This window comes from Microtus pennsylvanicus, chromosome 22 (genome assembly GCF_037038515.1).
Source record: "Microtus pennsylvanicus isolate mMicPen1 chromosome 22, mMicPen1.hap1, whole genome shotgun sequence".
In the NCBI taxonomy this organism is placed as follows: domain Eukaryota; kingdom Metazoa; phylum Chordata; class Mammalia; order Rodentia; family Cricetidae; genus Microtus; species Microtus pennsylvanicus.
In genome coordinates, this window is record NC_134600.1 from 34,607,561 (window position 1) to 34,633,065 (window position 25,505).

Below are 25,505 nucleotides of genomic sequence, written 5' to 3' on the forward strand. Positions count from 1 at the left end.
AGGGACTCCTTTCTTTATGTGGAGTAGACAGGCCAGACCCAGAGGCTGGTCTAACCTTAGAGAACGGGGGAAGTGGTCTACTCCAGCGGCCAGGCTGCACCTCCCAAAGGCTCTGTGCCTTCCGGATAGCACTGTAAGCTAAAGACTGGGTGTTCAGACAGGAGCCTGGGAGCAGCATTTAGCTTTAAATCATGACGCCTAGCGTGGACTCTGTGTATTGGGCGTTGGCTCCTGTCTGTCCTTTCTACTGTAACTTACAAAGTTTATTCAACTCCAGCTTAATTTTTAACCTTAGCCCCTTAGCAGGAACCCTCATCATCTTACCCGAATTCCAACGTCGGTGATGTTGATACACTCAGACAGAGAAAGTTCCCTCAGTCTCTTGTGTCTGGAAAGTGTGCTCAAGCCCTGAAAATATAAAGGTGATTTTGTGATTCAATTCAGTACGGGATGTATCCAAGAGACATCCGTACAAGCTAATGACTTAAAAGAGCAATCGTCTATGAAAGCCAAACAAAAGTACCTACCTTCCGGGTCATACTTCTTTATGTCTAACAAAGCATGGGCTATGTTGACAAGAAAATTATTAGTATTAATCACTATTAAACCATTAAATAAGAATTTCAGTTATCTCTAATACTTAAAAAAAAGCTACGGAGAGCTAGAGAACCCCTTAAGGAATCACCTGTTGCTACTGTGTAGAGACAGACGCTGTTGGAATCAACGTGAGCTGCTCCGAGTGCCTGAAGACACTTGATGCGGTTAATGAGTTTATTAGGTTCGTATTCATTCCTAGCCTAAGAAACTCAAAAGCGTTAGTTCCTCTCATGAGTCTAGTTTCTAAAAGAGAAAGGGGAACAATCTTTATAAAGATCTAGCAACAATAGCAGCCACCAGTAGGCCACATCTTTCAGGTTTAAAGACAAGACAGCAGACTGCTCTCCTGGCCTCCCCTTGTGCAGACATGGCTATGCTAGGCCACTTCTCAGCAGTTTTCCCAAGAGCTGACTCAATGGCCCCCATGTGCACTGATGACGTGATGTCTCCTAGGTGACTGATGACGTGATGTCTCCACGTGACTGATGACGCGATATCTCCACGTGACTGATGACATGATATCTCCATGTGCACTAATGACATGATGTCTCCACGTGACTGATGACATGATATCTCCATGTGCACTAATGACATGATGTCTCCACGTGACTGATGACGTGATGTCTCCATGTGACTGATGACGTGATGTCTCCACGTGACTGATGACGTGATGTCTCCATGTGACTGATGACGTGATGTCTCCACGTGACTGATGACATATCTCCTATGTGCACTGATGATGTCATGTCTCCATGTGACTGATGACGTGATGTCTCCATGTGACTGATGACGTGATGTCTCCATGTGACTGATGATGTCATGTCTCTGGTGTGCCCCAATGACGTGATGTCTCCGACGAGACTGATGATGTCATATCTATGTGCACGGTGACTTGGTGAACTGGCTGACAGCTGGGCATGTGTGCTTGTTTCTGGTGCTAAGGATGAGCCTGGGGCCTTGGCATGCCGGGCAAGTGCTCTCCTGAGACACAGCCTCAGCCTCCCTGTCTTGTTTTGCAGAGCTGCAGGCTGTGTGGGAATTCAAGGCTCCAGGTTTCCAGCAAGCACTTTGCTTCTCCATAGCCCAGAGAACTGAAGAATCCAAGATGCTCAGGAACCCACAGTGGGAAAGTGTCTTACACATCAGTAGCAGGTTCACCGAGGATTCTAAAGAAAGTGGGTATCAAGTCATCCTACAAATTTGTAAGTCACACAGAGTGACAGAGGTAAACAGAGCTTTCCTGGCGTGGGAAACACATCGTCACACCGAGACCAAAATGCAAGAAAAATAGGACTTGTGTTCTAAGAGACGTGTGAAGACCACACAGGAGACTGCCTCCAACTGGAAGGCAGAGGTGGTGGTCTAGCAGAATTTCCAAAGATGAAGAGAACTCTGGGTTAACCCTAGAGATTGTGATTTTTGACCAGCTGTAAACAGCCTCTCAGGCGAGGAAATGGGATGAGCAGAGACTTCGTTTGGAAAGTGAGTTGCTTGGAAGTATTTCAGTTTGGGGTCACTGGGACCAGTGGGAAGGAAGACAGAACACTGCCGGGGACAGGTCCGCGCACGCAAGACATTTGAGAGCTGAAGATTCCTTGAACGTCTCTCCAGGTTTTACATCTGGATTTGTTTAGCTAATGTAGACCGGCATTGGCAATGAACTGGTTACTGAGTACTGGGATGGGGAGCCTGCTCTGGCCAAGTCATCCTGTCCCTGGCTTGGAACAGCACCAACGTAAATATCAAACATCTTCTTCCAAGTCTACATTGAAAACATACACAGCTCCAGAAAGGTTCAAGAACATCAGAAGGAATACCTTTCTGCCCCTTGCCTACATTCTTCTGTTCCACGTCAGCTTCAGGTGCCGCCTACCTTAGGTGCCATGCACGTTGGTGGTGGCGGTGGTTGTCGTTGTATGTTGTCGGGAGAGGGGACAGCTCTTTGATTGGCCTGTGAGCCTCAGGGATTTGCCTAGCTCGACTCCCCAGAGCATGCCACCGCACCTGGCTTTCCACATGGAGATCTGAGGCTTGCACCCGGATCCTCACGGATTGCAGACTGACCTCTCTCCCCAGCCCAGGGCACCTTCTGAAGAGCACACGCCAGTTCTGGTGTGTAAAGTCTCATACTCTGCGTTTGCCCGCTGACGCCACGTCTCCTTGGGAGTCTCTGTGTCAGGCTGTTCCACCTTCAGGGAGGTCACAGGGTCACTTGGTGTAGGGCTAACTACTATACCACTACATTAGAAACACGGTTTCCTTCATTTACCACGTCTGTAGTGTGGGTCTCTCAGGGTATTAGAACACAGTTCAACAGTGACCTTCTGATCTATGGTTTTAGTATTTCTTGGTGATCCTTGCCTAAATAAGTTATTAAGTGCAGCTTTATAAATTCTGCCCTTCATTTTAGAATTCTTAGCTGAACTTTACTTAAAACTTTGTTTTCTTACTGAACTTTCCCTTTAATTCTGCTAAAATTTTGGGGAGGTGCTTTAAATAAGTTAAAGCTCTTAGGCCTGGTCTTGTCCCAAGTCATGTGTGGTATTACTTAGTAACTGTTTTATATACTGGGGATTAAACACCGGGTCTCATGAATTCTGGGTAACTTTCACTGAGTTACGCACTCAGCCACCTATATATATGAGTTTAGCAAGTGGCCCAAATTTTCCCTGCAGCCCTGGTCTAGACTGTGCTGACTGTAGATAGTTTATCAATGAGGCCATCTCCGCAGCCCTGGTCTGTTGTTCTAGACTTTGTTGACTGTAGATAGTTTATCAATGGGGCCGTCTCTGCAGCCCTGGTCTGTTGTTCTAGACTGTGCTGACTGTAGACAGTTTATCAATGGGGCCGTCTCCGCAGCCCTGGTCTGTTGTTCTAGACTGTGCTGACTGTAGATAGTTTATCAGTGGGGCCTTCTCCACAGCCCTGGTCTGTTGTTCTAGACTGTGCTGACTGTAGATAGTTTATAAATGGGGCCGTCTCCGCAGCCCTGGTCTGTTGTGCTAGACTGTGCTGACTGTAGATAGTTTATCAATGAGGCCATCTCCGCAGCCCTGGTCTGTTGTTCTAGACTGTGCTGACTGTAGATAGTTTATCAATGAGGCCATCTCCGCAGCCCTGGTCTGTTGTTCTAGACTGTGCTGACTGTAGATAGTTTATCAATGGGGCCGTCTCTGCAGCCCTGGTCTAGACTGTGCTGACTGTAGATAGTTTATCAATGGGGCCATCTCCGCAGCCCTGGTCTGTTGTTCTAGACTTTGTTGACTGTAGATAGTTTATCAATGGGGCCGTCTCTGCAGCCCTGGTCTGTTGTTCTAGACTGTGCTGACTGTAGATAGTTTATCAATGAGGCCGTCTCTGCAGCCCTGGTCTGTTGTTCTAGACTGTGCTGACTGTAGATAGTTTATCAATGGGGCCACCTCTGCAGCCCTGGTCTGTTGTTCTAGACTGTGCTGACTGTAGATAGTTTATCAATGGGGCCGTCTCCGCAGCCCTGGTCTAGACTGTGCTGACAGTAGATAGTTTATCAATGGGGCCGTCTCCGCAGCCCTGGTCTGTTGTTCTAGACTGTGCTGACTGTAGATAGTTTATCAATGGGGCTGTCTCCGCAATCCTGATCTGTTGTTCTAGACTGTGCTGACTGTAGATAGTTTATCAAGGGGCCGTCTCTGCAGCCCTGGTCTGTTGTTCTAGACTGTGCTGACTGTAGATAGTTTATCAATGGGGCCGTCTCCGCAGCCCTGGTCTAGACTGTGCTGACAGTAGATAGTTTATCAATGGGGCCGTCTCCGCAGCCCTGGTCTGTTGTGCTAGACTGTGCTGACTGTAGATAGTTTATCAATGGGGCCGTCTCCGCAGCCCTGGTCTGTTGTTCTAGACTGTGCTGACTGTAGATAGTTTATCAATGGGGCCGTCTCTGCAGCCCTGGTCTGTTGTTCTAGACTGTGCTGACTGTAGATAGTTTATCAATGGGGCCGTCTCTGCAGCCCTGGTCTGTTGTTCTAGACTGTGCTGACTGTAGATAGTTTATCAGTGGGGCCTTCTCCACAGCCCTGGTCTGTTGTTCTAGACTGTGCTGACTGTAGATAGTTTATCAATGGGGCCGTCTCTGCAGCCCTGGTCTGTTGTTCTAGACTGTGCTGACTGTAGATAGTTTATCAATGGGGCCGTCTCTGCAGCCCTGGTCTGTTGTTCTAGACTGTGCTGACTGTAGATAGTTTATCAATGAGGCCATCTCCACAGCCCTGGTCTGTTGTTCTAGACTGTGCTGACTGTAGATAGTTTATCAATGAGGCCATCTCCGCAGCCCTGGTCTGTTGTTCTAGACTGTGCTGACTTGCTCTTATCTTGCTGGCACACTGCAGATTCACAGCTGAAATACACTTTCTTCTGGAATTGTTTAAACTGAGAAGGATCTGTTCTTCCTGTTGCCCCTCACATTCTGTTAGCAACAGCGAGTCAAACGTATCCTTGGGAATATGCAGCATCTTGGTTAGCATCTTTGTAAAGTCGCCGATAAGACTACAATCCTCTTGAAAATGTATCTTACCCAAAACTACCTTCCCTTGGATAGTCTACTTAGCAATTTGATTTTATAAAGAGATTTCCTCCTCAATTATCTTTGTTGTTCTTTCCCTCACTTTATTGTGTGAATCCCGTGATCACATTTACTTTTGGTTTTCTTTGTTTTTTTTAATTTTTTTTCTCTCTCAGACTGCCTTACACTGTAACTCAAACTTTCCTGAAATTCATTATGTAGCACAGACTGGTCTCAAATTCATGGCAATCCTCCTGCCTCAGCATCCTAAAGTACTGAAACTAAAGCTTGAGCCACTCCAGAAAGCTCTGTGGTAACTTCTTTTTTAAATGTTATCAGTCTTTCTGATGGACTGGCCACCATACAGGCCCGAAGGCACCCAGCCTCTGCCCAGCACTTAGACAGGTAGACTGTATCCAGGAGCCCAGCCTCTGCCCAGAGCATAGACAGGTAGACTGTATCCAGGAGCCCAGCCTCTGCCAGCGCTTAGACAGGTAGACTGTATCCAGGAGCCCAGCCTCTGCCCAGCACTTAGACAGGTAGACTGTATCCGGGAGCCCAGCCTCTGTCCAGAGTATAGACAGGTAGACTGTATCCAGGAGCCCAGCCTCTGCCCAGCACTTAGACAGGTAGACTGTATCCAGGAGCCCAGCCTCTGCCCAGCGCTTAGACAGGTAGACTGTATCCAGGAGCCCAGCCTCTGCCCAGCACATAGACAGGTAGACTGTATCCGGGAGCCCAGCCTCTGCCCAGCACTTAGACAGGTAGACTGTATCCAAGAGCCCAGCCTTTGCCCAGCACTTAGACAGGTAGACTGTATCCAGGAGACCAGCATCCCTGGGAGCTGGGCTTGGGGCAGCTCCATGAGACCACTGCCCCCAACAGGGCAGAAGGAGAGAGGGGAATGACAGACATCCACCCTACTTCTCTTTAGAGTTTCCGTGGGCACTTGGCTGGACAAAGGAGACAAGGCACAGTGACATCTGTGAGAGAAGCCAAGGAGGTCATGGGATCTGCAAATTCACATCCTGTCTTGGCTAGAGAGGAGGACGAGAGGCCCATGTCCCTGGGGGAGAACCACAGCTGGCTTCTTGTTCTGTATTTCTGAAAATTCAAAGCAAATTCATTTGTCTTCCTTTTAATGCTCATCTTTTCCTATAGCCTGGATCCCAAGTGAATGCCTGGGTTTCCGGTTTTGGAGTCTGGGTCCCTGGACCTTGAGCTTTATCTGTGTGTGTTCCGCGCAGCTGGGTGGTCTCCAGCAGGCGGGTCAGAGGATTAAGACATGCAGCTGTGAGTACTCCCGCTCCAGCTCAGAGCAGAGCTGAGAAAAGGCGAAATTTAAAGAAGCCTTAAGTGCATGGTCGGGAGACAGGAGATGGTGCCGGGTCCGTTCATTCACTGGCTCAGGTACACGCATCCTGAGCTTCCTGTGAACTGGGCATTAGGAGCAGGCACCTGAGAGAGCATGGCCAGCCTCCACCCTCACAGAGCCTGGAAAGCTCAGGAGGGGAAATGAGCAAATATTAAGAATAATGGGCCAAGTGCTTTTTAACATAATTTCTTTTTTGAATTTTTGGGAATTTCTTATCATGCACCCTAATTCCGCTCACCTCCCGGGCCTCCCGTATCCTCCTGTCACCCCTGCAGTGGCCCCGCAAAAGAAAATTAAAAAAAAAAATCAAATCAAAACAAAACAAAAATCCTGTCTGCTCCCCCATCTTTCCCACCTCTTCCTTCGTCCTGGTGGCATTGGGGGTTACGCTGTGTGGCGCAGGAGACCCTTTCGTCCAATCCAGTGTGACTTGTGGTGTTTATTGGGGTGACTTGCTGGTCTGGTTCAAGGCTTCCAGTTTCTCGTTCACCTCATCTCTGGATCCTCGCCAGAACTCCTGAGCTATCCTGCAGGTATTGTTCCACAGGACCGGCCCCTTCACGAGCTCCAGCAGGTCACAGGTGGGTTAGATGTTAGGGTGGGCCAGCCCCAGGCCTGGGTCACTGGGGCCACCTGCGTCAGGTGAGAGGGCGGAGCTATCTCCCCTACACCCATGCCATTAGGGTCACCTCTACCATGGTGAGAGGTAGCGCCATCTCTCCCGAATGTGGGGGCCAACTCTCTTACTGTAGTGTCCAGCAAGAGGCAGGGCCAGCAAAGGGTGGGATAGGCTCAGTATGGCCCTCTGATTTCATCTCGCACGGTTTCTATAGCCCCCAGAGGGGACCACAGACTTCAGGAGTGCTGTCCCACTCTGAGCAACGAGACAGCAGGGCCAGTAGCAAATTGCTTCATCATAGTTTTAGTTGTTGCTTGTTGGTCTTTGTTTTGATTAAAAATATCGTAAACTAGCCTTGTGACCTACAATTCAAATTAACATGGGAACTCAATTTGATTAGATTTGCATTTCTTGCAATTCTATTTGAAAATGATTGGTGTGCTTTCAAAACTTTTAAGAAGGTCTCTAAGTAGGCAACAGGTAAAGGGGCAGCAATAACTACGGGACATTAGACATGAACAACGCTCAGCTATCATCCATGCAGAGAATTTTAAGAAGGTCTCTAAGTAGGCAACAGGTACTGTAAAGGAGCAGCAATAACTACAGGACATTAGGCATGAACAATGCTCAGCTATCATCCATGCAGAGAATTATGTCGCCACATGGTTTCTTTTCTGAAAGACCTGGTGGTGTGGGCCTGTAAGGCAGCTCTCAGGAGTCTGAAGCATGACCTTTAAATGTCAAGGCCTGTGTGGGCTACAAGGCGAGCTCAAGGCCAGCCTGAGAGATTTCACAAGACCCTACCTCAAAACAAAGGTGTGAGGAAGGGTGGGGTGTAACCCGACGGAGTCAGAACCTGCTCAAGCCTGAACCAGTCCTCAATTTAATCCCTGGCACAGAAAAACAGCAAGCAAGGAAGAAAAGGAGAGAGGAAGGAAGAGAAGAGAGAGAAGTAGGAGGAGGGGAGAGGAGGGAGGGGAAGAAAGAAGAAAACATAAAAACCCATTTGATATTGTCTAGAAATGTCTAGATAGAGAAGTGATTTCCTGATCATTATGGACAGTATGACCAATGCTTAATATAGAAAAATTATTCCAAACTATGGGCAGGCAATCTCGCTCTGTCAAGATCCCCTAATTTCCTACATAGGAACACACAGAATGGAAGGAGGAGTATCCAGGCACACGTGTACAGACCCCACATCCCAGGCACACGTGTACCCCACATCCCAGGCACACGTGTACCCCACATCCCAGGCACACGTGTACCCCACATCCCAGGCACACATGTACCCCACATCCCAGGCACACGTGTAAATCTTCATGTTCTACAACTGGCCGTTCACCAACCTATTTCAATCTTACCTATTAAATCCTGTTTAGCATCCTTTCCATTGCTCTAGACTGGTACCAAGAGTCCTTTTCCTTTAACCCTAAAGCACGGATTGGCTCTGCTCCCATGGTCTAACCACCCACTAGGATGGTCTGAATCAGAATCGCCCCTATAGACTCCTGGATTTGAATGCTTGGTCTGAAAGGAATACAGGATTAGGAGGTGTGCCCTTTTTGGAGGAACTGTTACTTATGGGGTAGGCTTTGAGGTTTCAAAGGCCCTTGCCAGCCCTTCCCCTCCCCCCACCCCAGATCAGGGTCTGCCTCTCAGCTCATCCCAGTCCCATGTGTGATGCTCCCACCATGATGATAATGGACTAAGCCTCCGAACTGTAAGTCGGCCCCAATTAAATGTTTTCCTTTATAAGAGTTGCTGTGGTCACAGTGTCTCTTCACAGCAATAAAACAGTGACTAAGACACCCCTTCCAACTTCCCAAGGTTCCATTTGTCACAGGGGACTGTGGCTGCTCCAAGAGCTACTTTGCCACTGTTCAACTCCATACTTCCCTGCACAGCGCTGTTTCCTTCAGCATCTCTTTCAGAGTACACTCCAGCGAGACTCACCTGCACGGAGTCCCTTCCACAACAAGTGTGAGTTTCTCTTTACCTGTGCCTGTCTGCCAGACCACACTAAAATAACCCACACCTTCTCCTTCAACCGGAGCCACAGAGAGCAGGTCTTATTCTTGTTAGAAACCACATGATCAACCACCTGTCCTTCACTCCGAGGGTGTGGGAAAGAGCAATACATTTCAGTCCTCAGAGATCTCAGTCTGTGTGGGGACTCAGCAGATTTCCTACCTACCTAGCACCCACTTCTGGGACTCATCACAGAAAGTTTTACAAATCTGTGCAAATGAAAGAGTCTTCATAAACCACTGTCTACGGGTCTGTCGGGAACACTGCTCTGACTCATTTTTCCTTAAACAGCAAACGTGTCTGTGGCCAAAGCAGCCGGAGCAATGGCTTGAGCCACCCTAATTACGGAGCCTCTGGTCTTCAGCAAATTATAGCTCCTTTACTAGTAGAAAACCTCTTTATATACATGGAGATAAAGTCACATCCAAGTGATCCAAGTGAAATTAAGGACATAATTTGGTTAGATGTTTACGAAGTTGCATAAGATTAAAGATGTCTAGATACCTGGCCCTGCCTGCCCCTACACAGCCTCCCTCAATTCTCTTCTCAGAATCAAGAACATGAACAGTGTCCTGATGCCGCAGCACAAATCTCAACAGCCTCGGACTGACTGTCTCACTGGTCCTTCTCCTCTGCTGAGAAGTTAGGGCCACGGGAGGCCTCTCTTCCCTTGTCTCCCACACCCTTTGAGCCTGACATCATGACCCCACAGAATGTAAGCACGAGAGGAGTCAGGACTGCCTTGTTCATTCTGGTGTCCCCCGCACCAGACACAAAAGTCCTAACAAATTCACGTTAACCGAGTAGTAGTGAAATTCTGACTGAATTTAACATAGACACATCACTAGAAAACAGGCTTTGCCCTAGGCACAACTGGCCACATTTCCTCTCTGATAAATATCTGTAACTTCCCGGAGCGTTAAGTCTGCAGTCAGATTTACACTTCATCAGCCCTGCGGTCCGGGACAGTGTTCAGCTGCTCTGACTCACGGAGACCAGCTGCGGTTAGCTCCCACAGCTGCTGTACCCACTGTCCTTGTCAATTGCTTGCCCCTTAGACGAGAGTCTGACACAGAGGAAAAGAAAAAAAAAACTTCAGAAGATTTTCAACTGTTTAGTGTTATTTTTAGTTTGGTGCTTGGATGTCTCCACCGCTCTCAAATGCCAGGCTTTCTTCAGGGGAAAATAAAAATAAAGAGAACAGAGCTCAAGACCACATTCTTGGGGTTCTTACTTGCTCTCAGTGAGTAAATTGTAAAATTTTCACAAGTGGTCTCTGGAAATGAAAACTGAGTCCCCTAAATGCTCAAAGCCCACTTAGCAGAGACTCCTGGGCATGTGGGTGCGTGCTGAGCGCTGCGGCAGAAGCAGGTGGTCGTTAGCTGTTTCCTTACGTGCCCAGTCCTGCGACAGCAGCTGGGTATCCACTCATGTGCCAAGGAGAGACCTCACACAGAAGAACATGGGGTGGGGGTCCTGGGACGTTTAAGGTTTAAAAGCCTGGGTTCTAAAAGATTTAGGGGATAACAATTGTTAAATCCATGGACCCCCTTTTTCCCCATCCCTAGGTTAGAGAACTATTCTATGCCAAGAAGAAAAATGAGAAGAACTAAGATGAGAAGAAAGGAGAGAAGGAGAGGAAGAGAAGGAAAAAAGGTAAATGGAGGGGAGGGGAGGGGAGGGGAAGGGAGGGGAGGGGAGGGGAGGGGAGGGGAGGGGAGGGAAGGCAGGAGCCAGAAGGGGGCAAAAGTCCACGCTGCTGGGGGCTCTCTACTACAGTGGGCCTCCAGACCATCTCAGATCAGGTCACTGCCCAGGAGGACAGGGCCTCCAGACATGCCAGGGAACCTAACCATTCCACTTTCCTTGTAGAACTGGTAAAAGGAAAAAGACACCGGAGTTTTTGTTATTTTATCTGTTAGGACCCAAAGGAAACAAACCACCATTAAGAGTGCTCTTTCAGAGGATCCATGCTCAGTTCCCACGTGGCAGTGCACAAACAGCCCTGGAGATCCGACGTGTTCTTGGCTTCCGTGGGCACCAGGCATCCACGTGGTACAAGGACAGATACGCAGACGAAACATTCATATACAAAAAATAAAATTTAAACTCGAGTAACGTTGCTATTAGCAGAGAACTGAACGCATGGAAGGTACAGACACTGAGAAGATCCGTGGTGGACGCTGAAATCAGACACCAAGAGCAGCAGAAGCCGTCACTCACTGCCCTATGCTGGGCCAGTGGGAGGAGGTAGTATTGTTGGAGCTCAGAGGTCAAGCCGGTGCAGGGATGTCCCGAAGGGTACAGGTGATGGTCATGCCCAGGAGGAGGAGCAAACCCTGGCCTTCCCTTCATGGACCTACTAACCGCTCCCAAGTGCCTCACCGTGAGCGCCAAGCTCGGCTGGTCTCTAGCTTACCTGAGGTCGCCACTCTGCAGAAAAGGAAGAGGAGGCCAAGGCAGGGTCCGTGGGCAAACAAAGGCATGAGGGGAAGCAAAATGTCTGTGGGGTAACCTGAGACCGTGGCCCTGAGACAGCCTCCCAGGCTCACCGGACTCTAGCAGGACCCCGAGGAGCCCCGAGAAGTGGCCTCGGAGCTCTACCTAGACCTGGAACGCAACATCAGGTGGGCCTTGAGACACCAGTTCCCAATGTACGGAAGACCAAACACAAACTCTCCGCTAGGAACCGACTACAGATAGCTGATCCACACCCCTGCTTGCCTATGACACGCCAAAGAAACGGGAGAGGAGACCATCTTACAGAATGCAGGCGGGATCTAGGTGTAGTGGTCTGTCCTGTCCCTTTAAGAGACAAGCCCCGCCCCCACACACGTGCTCCTTCTGCTGAAGCAGGTCTTTCTCTGCTTGGATCTGCTTGGTTCTCTCTCTCTCTCTCTCTCTCTCTCTCTCTCTCTCTCTCTCTCTCTCGCTCTCGCTCTCTCTCTCGCTCGCTCGCTCGCTCTCGCTCTCTCCCCCCCACATCCCTCTTCTGAGGGGGTAGCTGCCTCTTCTCTCCACCACCCCCGTTTCACTCCCTCTCCCCCTTCCCCTTCCTTCTATAACCCACTAAATAAACTCTACACTCAAACTCTTTCTGTGTGGCATGTCTACCCGGCTCTCACCCGCCAGGGACCCGCGGCTCCTGGTGGGACCAGCTGCCCCTCACGTCCCGCCGCTGCCCCAGGGGGATCCGCCGCACCGCTAACACTAGGTGCACCCAATGTAAAGGAAGAAAAGAATCCACACAGGGGACGCGCACATCCTTCCTCTAACGCGGCGGACTGAAGGCTGGGGAAGGATGCCCGGGGCAAGGAGATGTGTGTAGAGATCCAAACACAGGGCTTCTCCGAGGTCTCAGACCGGCAGGCGACATTTGGCTTTGGTGTTTAAATAGGGATTTAGCACGTTGCTGGGGGTGGAGCCCTTCCCACTGCCATCTTTCTCCCCTATGGTAGGGAGTTCTTGCTCACATACACCGGTAAAACATTTCAGGAGCGAGCCCAACTCTCAGCACCTTCCTCCATGGGCGAGGACTTGATTCTGTGCTAGGTGGCAGGACGGACTTAATCTTGGAAGAATAGCATCAACTGCTTTTGAAAAATCAAGGCTTGTTGGGGATCTTCCTAGACCTCAGCTTCAATCCCAAAGCATGCATACAGTTTATAGAATGTGAGGTTCACAGGAAAAATATATTCTGCCGCCTAAAGTATATCATTGCTACACAAACCAAACGTCTATGATAAAACAAATTTCAGATTGTTATGTATTACTTTGGTCTGTCATGCCTTTCCTCAAAATACTGAATTTTGCTAATTTTTTAAACAAAGAAACATGAAAATTTACAAACAACTTCATTTATCACTATTCTAGAGACAATATTCTTAAATTTTCCATTTGTAATCTAATAATTTAAGAAAGAAAAATATTGTTCTCTCCATTTTCTTGCAAACCAGAAAATTATATTACAAAATAAGACTGTTTAAAATATGTGTGTATATTTTATATATATATTTATATATTTTATTTATATATATATAATTTTTTATTTACCTCATTTGTGATGAGTGTTCCAGAAAGATCTACTGATATCAAGGATAGCATGCTTGTAATAAATTCAATTGCGATGTCAGTCAAATGATCACAATTTCGTAAGCTCAAATAGAGCAAATTAGGGCAGCTGAAAGAAAATGCCACGAAGGGTTAACCTGAGCTCCCAAACACGTCAACACCAGCTTCTCCATGGAAAACTCTGGGAATGCCAAATGGTGTGGAAGAAAGGATCGGCCTTTTCCTAACCTACATGTAAGCCCCAACACAGAAAACTTTAGCTGTTTTGTTTTGCTGACACAGGTCTTATTTTATGTCTTGCATTGGCCTGGGACTCACTATGTAGTTCTGGGCTGGCCTTGAACTCATGGCACGCCTCTCTCTCGCCTCAGCCTCTGAGGTGCTGTTTGGGACTGAGTTTCACACTGCGGTTTCCAACAATGCAAGGAAAGCATTTATGACAGCTCCATGAAGCACCATCGTGGAACTGCCCAGAGAAATAGCCGCCACGGGCAGGGCTGAGCTCCACACTTCTCTCTCAGTGGTTTGTAACAGGAACTGAGCTTGACCGACCTTTAGAGAACAGAAGGCCACCACCAAGCTGGGAGGGTGAAGATTGAATCAACCAATCAGAACAGCCCTCAGGAAGCTTGGAGTAAGGTTTACACTGGGGCGGTACCCTTGGACAGCGCAGGGAAGTCACTCTCCCCACATGGTCATCTCTCTGCTCGGAGAGATGTCACTCAACCCAGGTAACAACGAAGGAAGCAGCTCAGGTGGGATTAGGTGAGTTCAGGCTAAGGGCTACTTCAGAGTGCCTAATGCGCTGGAGTGGGCTTGGGCTGATCACTCCCATCACAGCTCAGTCGCTAAGGCAGGGTGGGGCGTTGTCTTACCGCTCCGACAGTTTCACGATGGAGGTGTCGCCCAGGAGGGTGCAGTTAGTCAAGTTGAGCTCTCTGAGCCTTATGCTTGCGGGACCATCAAGAAACTGCCGCAGGCCGGTGTCGCTAATCCTGTAGGAAGGGAGAGAGGAGCGTCATGCACGATCTCGTACAACATGAAGGCTTGTGGTAACACCAGTTTCTCCATCAAATACAGTCCAAAGAAGGAAATATCTGCACTGGTCTTTTGTCAAGTTAAAAAATGATCGCACAGCTCTTCATATAATAGAAAATGGATAAAGGATAGTAATAGGAGGGATAGCCACAATAATCTGAATTAATAACACGATGATCTCTTTCTTCCAGTTTAAAATGTACTAAGGTTAAGAAACACCTGACAGGATCTGCAAAGAGCTAAGGCTGGATTTTAGACAGGGAGAAGCAAGAATCAAGATCCTGGATGGATTTCCACTGCATCCAGGTGACGACCTACGGACTGCTAGACCACAGAAAACCTGCATCTGAGAGACGACCTTGCCCTCAGCCTGTCCTCATGAGAAGCATCTCCAGGGGCCAGCATCATCTCCGGTGGTCACTCCTGCATCAACTTCCGGAAGCTCAGGACTCATCCCTCTCTGTCTTCCAAGTGGGCTTTTCTTTCTAATTCCAGCTGAAGACCACCCGGTCCATCTTTAGAAAGTCTTACAGCCAGAGGAACAGCACAGGGGATTGTATCAGGTCAAGCCAAAGAAGAGTGTTCACACACAGGCAGCCTACAGGACAGCAGACAGGAAGAGCCCTGAGGGCAATCCAGGCTGGCTGTGCTTTCTCTTAGTGTCCACTGTTTGCCTATGTGAGTTCATTCTGTTGCTGTGATGTGATGCCCTGGACCAATCAGCTTCTGAGAAGGAAGGGTACTGAACTCAGAGCAGATATTCACCTCACATCCGGTGAAGAGCAGAGAGAGCTGCAGGTACCTGCTGGGCATCTTGCTCTCAGCTGGCTTTTCCCTCTCACACTACTCAGGTAGTCTCTGTCTCTGCCTCTCTCTGCTGTTACGATAAAACACTGGCCAAATCAATGTGGGGAGGAAAGGGTTTACCACATCTTGGAGCTGAGAGTCCATCATTAAAGGAAGTGAGGACAAGAACCAAAAGGCAGCAACCTTGGAGACCCTGCTCCCCAGCTCATGCTCAGATACAGTTTTTAGACAGCCCAGGCCCACCTAATCAGAGACAGCATCTCCCTCCTTCTCCTGTACGCAACCAAGACATAGTCATGCCCACAGGCAACCTGATAGAAGCAATTGATCAGTTGAGGTCCCCTCTTTCAGGTTAGCCATCACAGGACCCCAAAACCAGGGCATGATGCTTCCCACGTTCAGGGTGGGTCTTCCCATGCCAATTAACAAGGATCCCCCTCCCCATACACACGCATACACAGAATGCCCACAGGTCAACCTGACAGACAATTCCTCACTGAAACTCCTTTCAGGTGATTAGTTCTGGGTTGTGACAAAGTTGACATTAAAAATGACCACATCATAGTCCAGCAAATGGACTAGTTTAGTGAATCCCATGATGCCTCTCGCTAGGCACCTACCTGGGCCGCAATCTGGAGGCTGTTGGGGTGGGAAACGAGGCATGACAAAGCAGAGGTCCAAACACAATCAGCTTATGTATTAGCAAATACCAGACTGGAGTAATCAGTGAGTAATGAGTTAACGAGAAAATAAAATATAGCTCCCAGCGTGGAAGACTGAGAAATATATCTCTGGAAAAGATTTGCAAAAGAAAGCAGGAAAGCAGCACCATGGGCAAGGACCCGACGGTGAAAGTCCACAGAGAAAGAACTGCAGCAGGGGTGGTTTAGGAACCCCGAGACTCTCCTCAGGTGGGCTAGCCCCGTCTGTGAACATGCTGCACGCACACAGCTCCCTGCACTCAATCTAAGTAGCAACCTCGGACACCACCTGAGCCCCACCACACTGCCTGACTTGTTCTCTTCCCTCTGTGAAACAGTATGACTTGCCCTTCCCCTAACAACAACCAAACCTGGACAGTTCCCATTCAAACAGATTTCCAGAATGAGAAATAGCTCTAGCCAGCTCAACTTATTCTGGGAGTGTGTGCAATAAGGCAAAACTGTTTTCCAACGAGCTTTTAGGGAAAATCGTCTGTTTACTATCTTGGGCCTGTGCACAACTGGGCAGGTATATGAGTAAGATCAGATGCATTATGGGAAAGGGCATGTGCAGTGGGGAAATGATTACATAATTAAATTCATCAGCCAAGATAGAAAGCCTCCCTACACAGTAAGACTTGGACCCGGCCTTTTCTGCTCGCCTAACTAACACTGTCGAAAGAGCCTGGCTCAGCCTTGATAATCTACATTGCTTGAACACCGAGTCGACACACTCCGAGGGGCTTTTACCTCACACAGTTGGTCAAGTTCAGCACAGCCAGTTGCTTCAACACAGAAAGTGACTTGAGGCTGCTGTCGGTCAGCGTCTTGCAGTCCACCATGTAAATGTGATTGATACCTGGGTAGTTCTTGTCTATATATTTGAAGCACGCGTCCGTAATCCTTTTGTTTCCTGTTGAGAAAGGAGAAAATACAAGTACCATCTTTAAATGTCCAGGGGAAAAATTTAAATAAGGTTAAGTCACATTTTTAGCATCACAGACCTTCAAATCGGATTTTTTGGAGGTTGCAGGAAGAAAGAGCTTTGAAGGCGGAGTCAGAGATGTGTGGTGAGCCAAGGAAAACCACCGTGGAGATGCGGGGACACTTCTCAACCAAGACCTTCGGGAGAGGGAGAAACGGAGACAGGCTCGCTACTGCAGAGCACCCACAAGGAGGGGATGATCATTCCCTCAAGACCTTCAGAGCAGACGGGCTGACTGCTACATTTTCCTAATTTTCAACAAGGAGGGGATGGTCATTCCTCAAGACCTTCAGAGCAGACGGGCTGACTGCTACATTTTTCTAATTTTCCAGCAAATAGGGCTGATTTCGTATTTTATGAAATCAATATGCTCATTTTGAGGAATGTAGAGAAGTGAAAATTAAATGTTACAAGAGCATGGAAAAACACGAGGAAAGGAAATGTTGGAAAAGCCAGCTGGCAGTTGACAAGGGGATCAGATTAAGTCACGCAGAGCTGGGCCTGGGTCACAGTCGGGAGGATGACAATTGTGCTCTGGCCGGAATATCAAAAGTAGTTAAGCATTCAGGCGTTTTGTCTGTCTGTTGCTGTTTGTCCACAGGCACTGCTGTTTCGCCTGTATGTGTGTCTGCAGGAGGGTGTCAGGTGCTCCGGAACTGGAGTTACAGACAGATGTGAGCTGCGGTGTGGGTGCTGGGAGCTGAACTCAGGACCTTTGGAAGAGCAGTGAGTGCTCTTAACCACCGAGCCATCTCTCCAGCCCCTCAAATGTTTTCGTGAGGTACATGCATGCGGATGTGCGACTATTTAAATGATTTCCTAGCTATGAATCAATTCGAGTAAAAGGCCGGCTCACGTTTCTCAGTAGCTCAGGCCAGCAGCGTGTGTGCTCGTATAAACGAGGGGAAGGCTCGTCTTGCCACCTACTTTTACGCAGTTGTCGGTCAGGGTTGGCATGTCGTTGATGGTCAGGTGCATGATGCCCGTGCAGCTGCTTGCGATGTTCCTGAAGCCTTGCACTGAGATCTGAATCACAGAGGAGATGGTGGGGAAATTAATTAGCGGGGCCTCCTGCGAAAGGCCAGGACGCCATCGCCAGAGGTGGCCGTGAAGTCTTTGCATGTTTTAAAAGGAAAACCATGTGCTGCTGAGATAGCTCAGGGAGAGAACTGGCTGCCAGCCTGACAGCCTGAGTTCCATACCCAGATCTCACGGGCTAGAAGGCAGAGCTGACCCAGCAGCTCAGAGGCTGACCTCTGCAAGCCCCACGTGGCCCACACACCAAAGCATATTACACACACACACCAAATAAGTAAACAAAGAAATGCAATTTTCAGATAAAAAAAAATAAAATTGAAAGCATAAAATAGGACTGACAAGCCAGGCGATGGTGGCACACACCTTTAATCCCAGCACTCGGGAGGCAGAGGCAGGCAGATCTCTATGAGTTCCAGGCCAGCCTGGTCCACAGGAGCTAGTTTCCAGGACAGGCTCCAAAGCTACAGATAAACCCTGTCTCGAAAAATAAACATGAACCATTTAAATAACTATTCAGTGTTTTATAAGTCACCACCTGCATCTAATTCCAAAACAGCTTCATAAGGCAAACGAGCAACCAGGCGCCTGCTGGCCACACACCCTGCCCCTTGGTTCCTGGCATTGCTAACCCGGTTTCTGACTCTTTGGACCAACTTGTGTGGAATGTTTACTACAAATGCAACTACACAGTGTGAAACCTTCTGTATCTAGCCATTTTGCTTAGCATTTTGTTTATCCTCCGAATTTGTCAGCTTTTCTGGAGGAATGGAACTCTAGAACATATGTATATTACATGTGGATCTATTACAGTGACTTACAAGCTGTGGCCAGCATGGTGCTTTATTAACCTTGAATTTTCTTAATACTAATGAGAAAAAATCAGCAGCAGCAGAAAGACATTGGATAACAGCAAAAACTTCTGAATTAAGTCAGCTGATATATTTCAAGGATGTGTTGACCTCACAATGGAAACCAGGAGATGTGCTACATTGGGAAAAGGTTTTCACTCTTGTTTCACAGGAGAAGAAAAGCTGTGGACATTATCAAAATTAATAAGAATTCAGCTTGAAAAAGAGAAACCTCCTGAGAAAAAGAAATGACAGTCGACTGCAGAGGTGACAACCATACAGATGGGAAGAAAACCTCATGTTTGGGGCAGGGTTCTGTTCTTGTCTTTGCAGAAAAATATTCATCTTCAAAGAGTCGAGAGACCTTGGACATCTACATGCCCAAAGATGAAAAGATAGCTATCCAGAAAGAATTATCGAGATAAGAGAAATCTGACTTATGATGCTATATCATCTGCATGGTAAAATACGATTATCTGGACATGTATATATCTCTACTTAAAAATCAAAGCTGGCCTTGGAATTGGACAATGGCTATTCTTCTCTAAATCCAAGCATATTGTTAGAAGAAAAATTCAGAGTTTCTGTCTCATGTCAGAGCCATCTGGTATGGGACAGAAAGTAGATAGATTTTAAGGAAATATTTTACTTTTCTCCATGTCCACTTTGTCTATATTGTATCTCTCACTGAATATATGTCTATATGAATAATGCTCAAGTTTTCTACAATGAACAGTAGACTTTCCTGCAGTAATCTTTGAGGCTTCCAGGAAGAAGATGGGGCCCCACAACAATGCCATGACATCATGGTTGATATGACGTCGTGATGCTGATTGCACTACTAGGAGACTGGTTTTTGAGTAATGGTGGAAATGGTGCACCTTCTTACAACATCCTGGACAGAACTCCAAATAAGAACCAAAAAAAAAAAAAAACCCTATCAACTACTCAGAGACCATTTAATTATACAAACAGCAATCTTGAAACTTAACCGTCATTTTACTTTTACAGGGTCCCATAGAAAGAACATCACCCCCATGATAGCTGGAAGCAATTCTAAAAGACAATGTTCCCTCTCCCAACAAAGTTTGTCCTCATGGCTAGGGATACCATTTAGGGGTTGATTATTACTTGTATAGGGTTGGAGGTTGGTGTGAAAATTATGTAGGCCCAGAGATTTAAAAAAAAAAAGAGGGGAAATTGAATGGGATAATAGGTATATTAATGTGAACTTACTCACACTAATAATAATAGTGAGTAATAGAGTGAATACTTGTGAGCTATTATTTTTGAACAATTTACATTGGTATGGATTCTTGTACATTGACACAAGTTCAAATTATATTTGTTATTTCTGTTCACAATATTTGTACACCTATGCAAAATTATTTTGTATAGTATTTGTATAATATAATATATTGTATCATGCATTTTGTTCAAGACATTTTATATATGGATACAATTTTAAAATACATTTATCATATTGCATTATATATTTCTAACTCTGATCAAGATATTTATACATTATTCACATTTTGAGGTCACTGTCCTCCTTTACCGCACAATTGTTTAAAGATTGTTTAATATTCTGATATGAAGTCTTGGTCACTAAGTTATATAAATATTAAGTATTATAGGTCAATAGTCATTCATGTTTGTTATACTTTTAGTCAGGCTAATTAGGTTCTTTAGATACATAGAGGTTGTATTCTACATAGATAAGTAACCTTCAACCACTTCAAAGATCTGTAGAACATGGCATTTAAATAACTTAGGATTCTGTTGATGTGAGACACGATTGCTCCTAGCAGCCCCCATCTATTCTTGAGAGAGTGTTGAACACCAAAGACACTCTACTTGGAGTTTGTTTTCTTCTTGGCAAAACTGGCCTTTGGGCAAGGAACTGCCCATACCTCAACCACTGACAAAGTGCAGTGTCCAGACTGGATAAGCAGGATACAAGAAAAAAGACTGCCAAACCTTGCCAAGACAGGGTAAGATGATTCTGAAATTGTTCCTGCCTCTGAAAATGGTCTGTCAGTTACTCTAGGCCTTAGCCAAAGTTGGTTGCTTCAACATTGCAAATGAGACTTTGGGTGATTGCTCAGGCAGCCAGCTGTCTGTCATCTACTGCACAGTTTGGAAGCTGCTTGATTGCACTTCCTGCCTACTCAAGTAATATTATCTCCCTTCTCAGGCCTTCGATGGGGTTGAAGATTAGATAGTCATAGTTACCTTCCTCTTATGATCTAGCCAAGCCATTTCCAATATAAGACTTAGACTCCTTAGGATAAAAGGCTTGTTAAAACATTAGGATATATTCTTTGCTTAATATTATGTTGGTTGTAATTCTAACTTTATACTTGATAGCTGTTCCTAGTGTGCATAGTTTTGTATTGGGTTTAGAACAAAAGGGGGTGCTGTGGGAGCTCCTTTGGCCAATAGTCTTTAAGATACCCACCCACTTGGGCGTGGTCTCTTATGCTATAATTGCAGCTATAAAGCTTGTGCTCACTCTCTTGCTTCTGGCTCTCGCTTCCGGCAGCTAGACTCTGTTCCTGTTACCTAATCGTGCGGAAGATTTTGATCTAGGACAGTGATCTGTAAGTCTCCCCTAAATAAATAACCCCTTATTATACGTAATTCTGAAGTAGTATGGGATTATTTTGTAACTTCCGTCATCAATACTGCTTTGACAGGGATAAAGTCTCTGTTCAGCTGCTCGGCCAATGAGAGTAAAATGGAAATGAGTTTGTGTTTTATGTGTTGCCCTTGTCTTCAATGGCTCTGGAGACTTGGTCCCTTTGCTGGGTCCTAGGAATCACCCAGACACTGGTGACTGGCCATCACCCCCGTAACAGAAGCCCATAGAAAATAGGGAACTCAACACACAGACATACACACACACAATTTTTAAATAAAAAAATACATCTTTAAAAATCAATTGGACATAAACGTATGGACTTTGGGGTCCTTGTTTTATTGTGTACGTCTGTCTATTTCTATGGCAACACAACACTCTTGGACTCCTGTAGCTTTACATCCTGAAGAACACTGTCTTTTATGAGGTCTCCTGATGACCAAAGAGTGGGCTGTATTCAACACAGATTATATAGCAGTGAAGAACTGATACCAAACTAAAATATCAGTAATTAAAATGGATTAACTAAAACGGTAACCCATCAACCTCCCCAAAATACAAATATCTTAGAGAAATAACTGATATGATGAAATAGCTCAAAAGGTTGGCTACATAAAGCTTTCCTATTGAGAATCTGGTCCACAGGGAGCAGGCTCAGTGCCTCCTGTTGAAAGTACAGATCCACCTAGAACCCGAAGCTGAACAAATTCCAACTCTCCAGGTCATTCCCAAGTGCATTATTGTCAGAGAAAGGAGTTAGCTCTTCCGAGAAACTAGGGTGATGTCTATCTACCCAAATCTATTTCTAAGAGAAAGATTGACTTTAACAAATCAGATCATGCCTGGTGCGGTGGTGTGTAATTGGTTGTTTTTACTCTTTACTCTTTGGAAGGGCCCGCCATGCGACTCCCAAACAAACACACACAGAGGCTTCTTCTTACTTATGAATGCCCGGCCTTAGTTTGGCTTGTTTCTAGCCAGCTTTTCTTAATTTAAAATTATCCCAACTACCTTTTGCCTCTGGGCTTTGATCTTTCTCTTTTCTTCTTCTCTGTGGCTCGCTATGCAGCTGCCCCTGGATTTCCCTGTGGCTCGCTGTGCAGCTGCCCCTGGATTTCCCTGTGACTCGCTGTGCAGCTGGCCCTGGATTTCCCTGTGACTCGCTGTGCAGCTGGCCCTGGATTTCCCTGTGGCTCACTGTGCAGCTGCCCCTGGATTTCCCTGTGGCTCGCTGTGCAGCTGGACCCTGGAGTCCTCCTCCTCCTTTCTCTCTTCCTTGATCTTTCCTCCCAGATTTCGCAAACTATTTTTTCTCTCTGCCTGGTGGCCCCACCTATCCCGTTCATGTCTTTATTAGACCAATCAGGTGTTTCAGACAGGCAAACTAACACAGCTTCATGGAGTTAAACAAATGCAATATCAAAGAATGCAGCACATCGTGGCCTCACTAAACAAACGTTCCACAGCATAAACAAATGTAACACATCTTAAAATAATATTACACAACAGTGGCGCACGCCTTTAATCCCAGCACTAGGGAGGCAGAGGCAGCTGGCTCTCTGTGGGCTCAAGGCCAGCCCGGTCAGTGTAGTGACTTACAGGAAGGCCAGGGCTGTGCATATAGGGAATCCAGTCTTTCTAAAAAGGAAATTGGGTCATATCACTCCAAGGGCTGGGTAGTCTGAAACCTATAAACCAAAGCCGGGATGCTGAAATCGAGGAGAGGGTAGTGTGATATTGAATCAAAACTCAAGAGAGGCCTCCGTGTTGTCTTCTTCCATTTGCCGGGTGAAGCCTAGTTCTCCTCGAGGCACACTTTACAGTCTGAGGTTCACCCACACCATGACAGCGCATGTGTGAAGCAATGCAGGCTGGATGCTGCCAGGGAGGGGTTCTGTCTGTCTGTCTGTTTCCTTTAGACAGGGCAGAAAGAGGTGCGAATGCTGACCCGGGCTCTGGCAGCAAGAAACATAGTAGATAGACAGAGAGGAAATGTCATAAAGCCAAAAGGAGGCATTTTGTATTCTTGCCATGGATTTCTGAGTGAGTTTTTCATGACTTCTTCCAGGGGAGATAAACAAACTGTAAACACTCAGGACAGAGGCAGGAGGAAGGATTCTGGGCTTGGAGTCAGCAAAGCTGGGCTCTCTGGCCCTGCCCCTTTCTCACACAGCGGTGTCCATAAGAGCTTGGCTCAGCCGGTGCCCAGCCACATCCCATCATACGGAGTCTTTTTGGTCTTCTGGATACAAGCGATCCCCACAGAAAACAGAGGGAGAGGGGCCCTGAAACTCCCCACAGCGCACTCCTCACAGGGCAAATACAAAACAAGGCACGGTGTGTCGGAGACCCGTTCCTTATCCACTCCTCGCAGGAGCTGTCTCCAGCGCCGATCGGTGCCCGGCACGGACTGGGTGAGCCCGAGGAGTGAGGGACCGAAGGTTCTTCAGCAGTTCGGCTTGTGTGAGCCTGGTCCATGGCCACTCCTCCCTATAACCCCACAGGCGGCTCTGTTGTTTTTGACAGTTCTGAATTCACTCTCTTTATTTCAACTCGCAGCACTGTTATCTGGCTTCTAAGGAGCAGATAAACAACCTTTTCCCCTGGAAACACATTCGTGACAAGATTTTCCAAAAGGGGAGGAAAGTGATGGAGAGAGAGCGCCCATAGCCAGAAGCTTGGTGCTGTCGCCCCCAGGGCTAGTCTCTGGAGAAGCGGTGGGGAGGAACCTCTGAGGAGGAGGAGGCTTCCGCTTTGTCCTGGCACCAGGCACTTAGAGTCTCCACGAAGTTTATAGTACGATATCCAAAAAGATGTTTGGCTAATATTTTATGGCTCAAATACTTCTGCCAGAGTCTTTTAGGCAAAGCAATCACAGTTACTTTCTCTTCACTAAAAGAATGGGAGTGTAAATCTGAAGCTGGGATTTTCTCTTTAAAATAAGGAGAAAGTAGAAATACCATGTTCAAATCGGCGGCTTCCGCACAGCGATAACTTTGTCTTCTAAGGGGTGGCGGCGCCCCTTTGCCTCCATGCCCTTTCCCTCACCCAGGGGTGTTCCAAGCTCCTGTCCCAGCAGACACCGTGGCTTCCCAGCTGCTAACGGAGCAGGCCAGCTACATGCCTGCCTCATTTACCCAGGCAGAGGGCCGTGTGTGGAGAAAAGGTGGCCATTAGCCGTGAGAATGAGGCAGAGCACCACGGCTGGGCAGAGGTCAGGGTGATCGCACTATGATTATCTCCCACTAAGTTTCTGTTTTCCACGTCTTTTCTCTGTGTCTCAGCATCAGTGTGCTCAGCAACACACACACCATGTATGTATGTGCAGGGCCAGACACGCCTCCACAGACATGCCCAGCTTAAGCAGATGTGGTCCAAGCCGTGTTCCTGTGGCATTTACAGCTGTTTCTGCCATTCTTTCAGCATGTCCAATAACTAATTGGGAAAGTGATGACTTCGGTCAGGCCCTTATATCCTTCCCAGCCTCTTCGTGACCCCAAGGGAGCACGGCTTAGCTAGAAGAACTTATTGGAGAAGAAAAGAGGTTCCCCAGATATCAGGGAACCCACTTTCCTGCATCCAACTGCAGCCCACAGCTCTCACTCTGTCTTCTATGGAACCTGCCCACACGTGTTTATTAATCTCTCTGAGAAACACGGACAGGGTCTTAGCCATCAATGGCTCCTATACAATACGGCACAAGCCTGATAGAGTATGGGCCAACAAAAGATTTTTAATAGACCAAGTGATTGCTGAATAAATTGTTTATACAATGTAAATCATAACCGGGGAGTGTTAATATGGCCAGTTAAAGATTGCCATATTTATCAAAACATTCCAATAATCACACATTTTTTTAAAAAATAGCTTTATTTTTCGAATGTGGCTGAAGAACTAGAAGGCGCAGAGAGAAGCCTGCAGATGCCAGGAGAGCAAGCATGCTCGCCAATGCTGCATTGGCTGGGCAATGACTCAGAGCTCCGCTCAGCCAGGAACAGGCTGGCCCATCTTGACCCTGTTCGTTGTTGTTGAGCACAGTTTCTTGTTCTTTCCCTCGTCCAGCGGCAGAGTTGATCATAGCTTCCCCTTAACGACTGAGGACACCACGGTGCTTCCTCCTTACAGCAATGCTCAGAGCTCGCCCACACTGACTAAGCTGGATGGTGGCTCCAAGCTACAGCATAAACCCTGGGCTCCATTCTTTTTTTTTTTTTTTT

The 25,505-nt window shown here is 47.1% G+C and overlaps 1 protein-coding gene across 1 annotated transcript in view; it reads right to left on the reverse strand.

The window, feature by feature from the left end:
* The window catches only part of Fbxl13 (F-box and leucine rich repeat protein 13), a 142,853-nt gene that overhangs the window by 24,257 nt on the left and 93,091 nt on the right, over nt 1-25,505 (reverse strand). Inside the window, exons 13-18 of the mRNA XM_075956319.1 lie at nt 17,689-17,787; nt 16,781-16,898; nt 16,527-16,689; nt 14,106-14,225; nt 13,213-13,339; nt 325-408 (exon numbers count right to left, since the gene is read on the reverse strand). Coding sequence (XP_075812434.1) covers nt 325-408; nt 13,213-13,339; nt 14,106-14,225; nt 16,527-16,689; nt 16,781-16,898; nt 17,689-17,787 — 711 coding nt within the window. The remainder of the gene's footprint in view (nt 1-324; nt 409-13,212; nt 13,340-14,105; nt 14,226-16,526; nt 16,690-16,780; nt 16,899-17,688; nt 17,788-25,505) is intronic.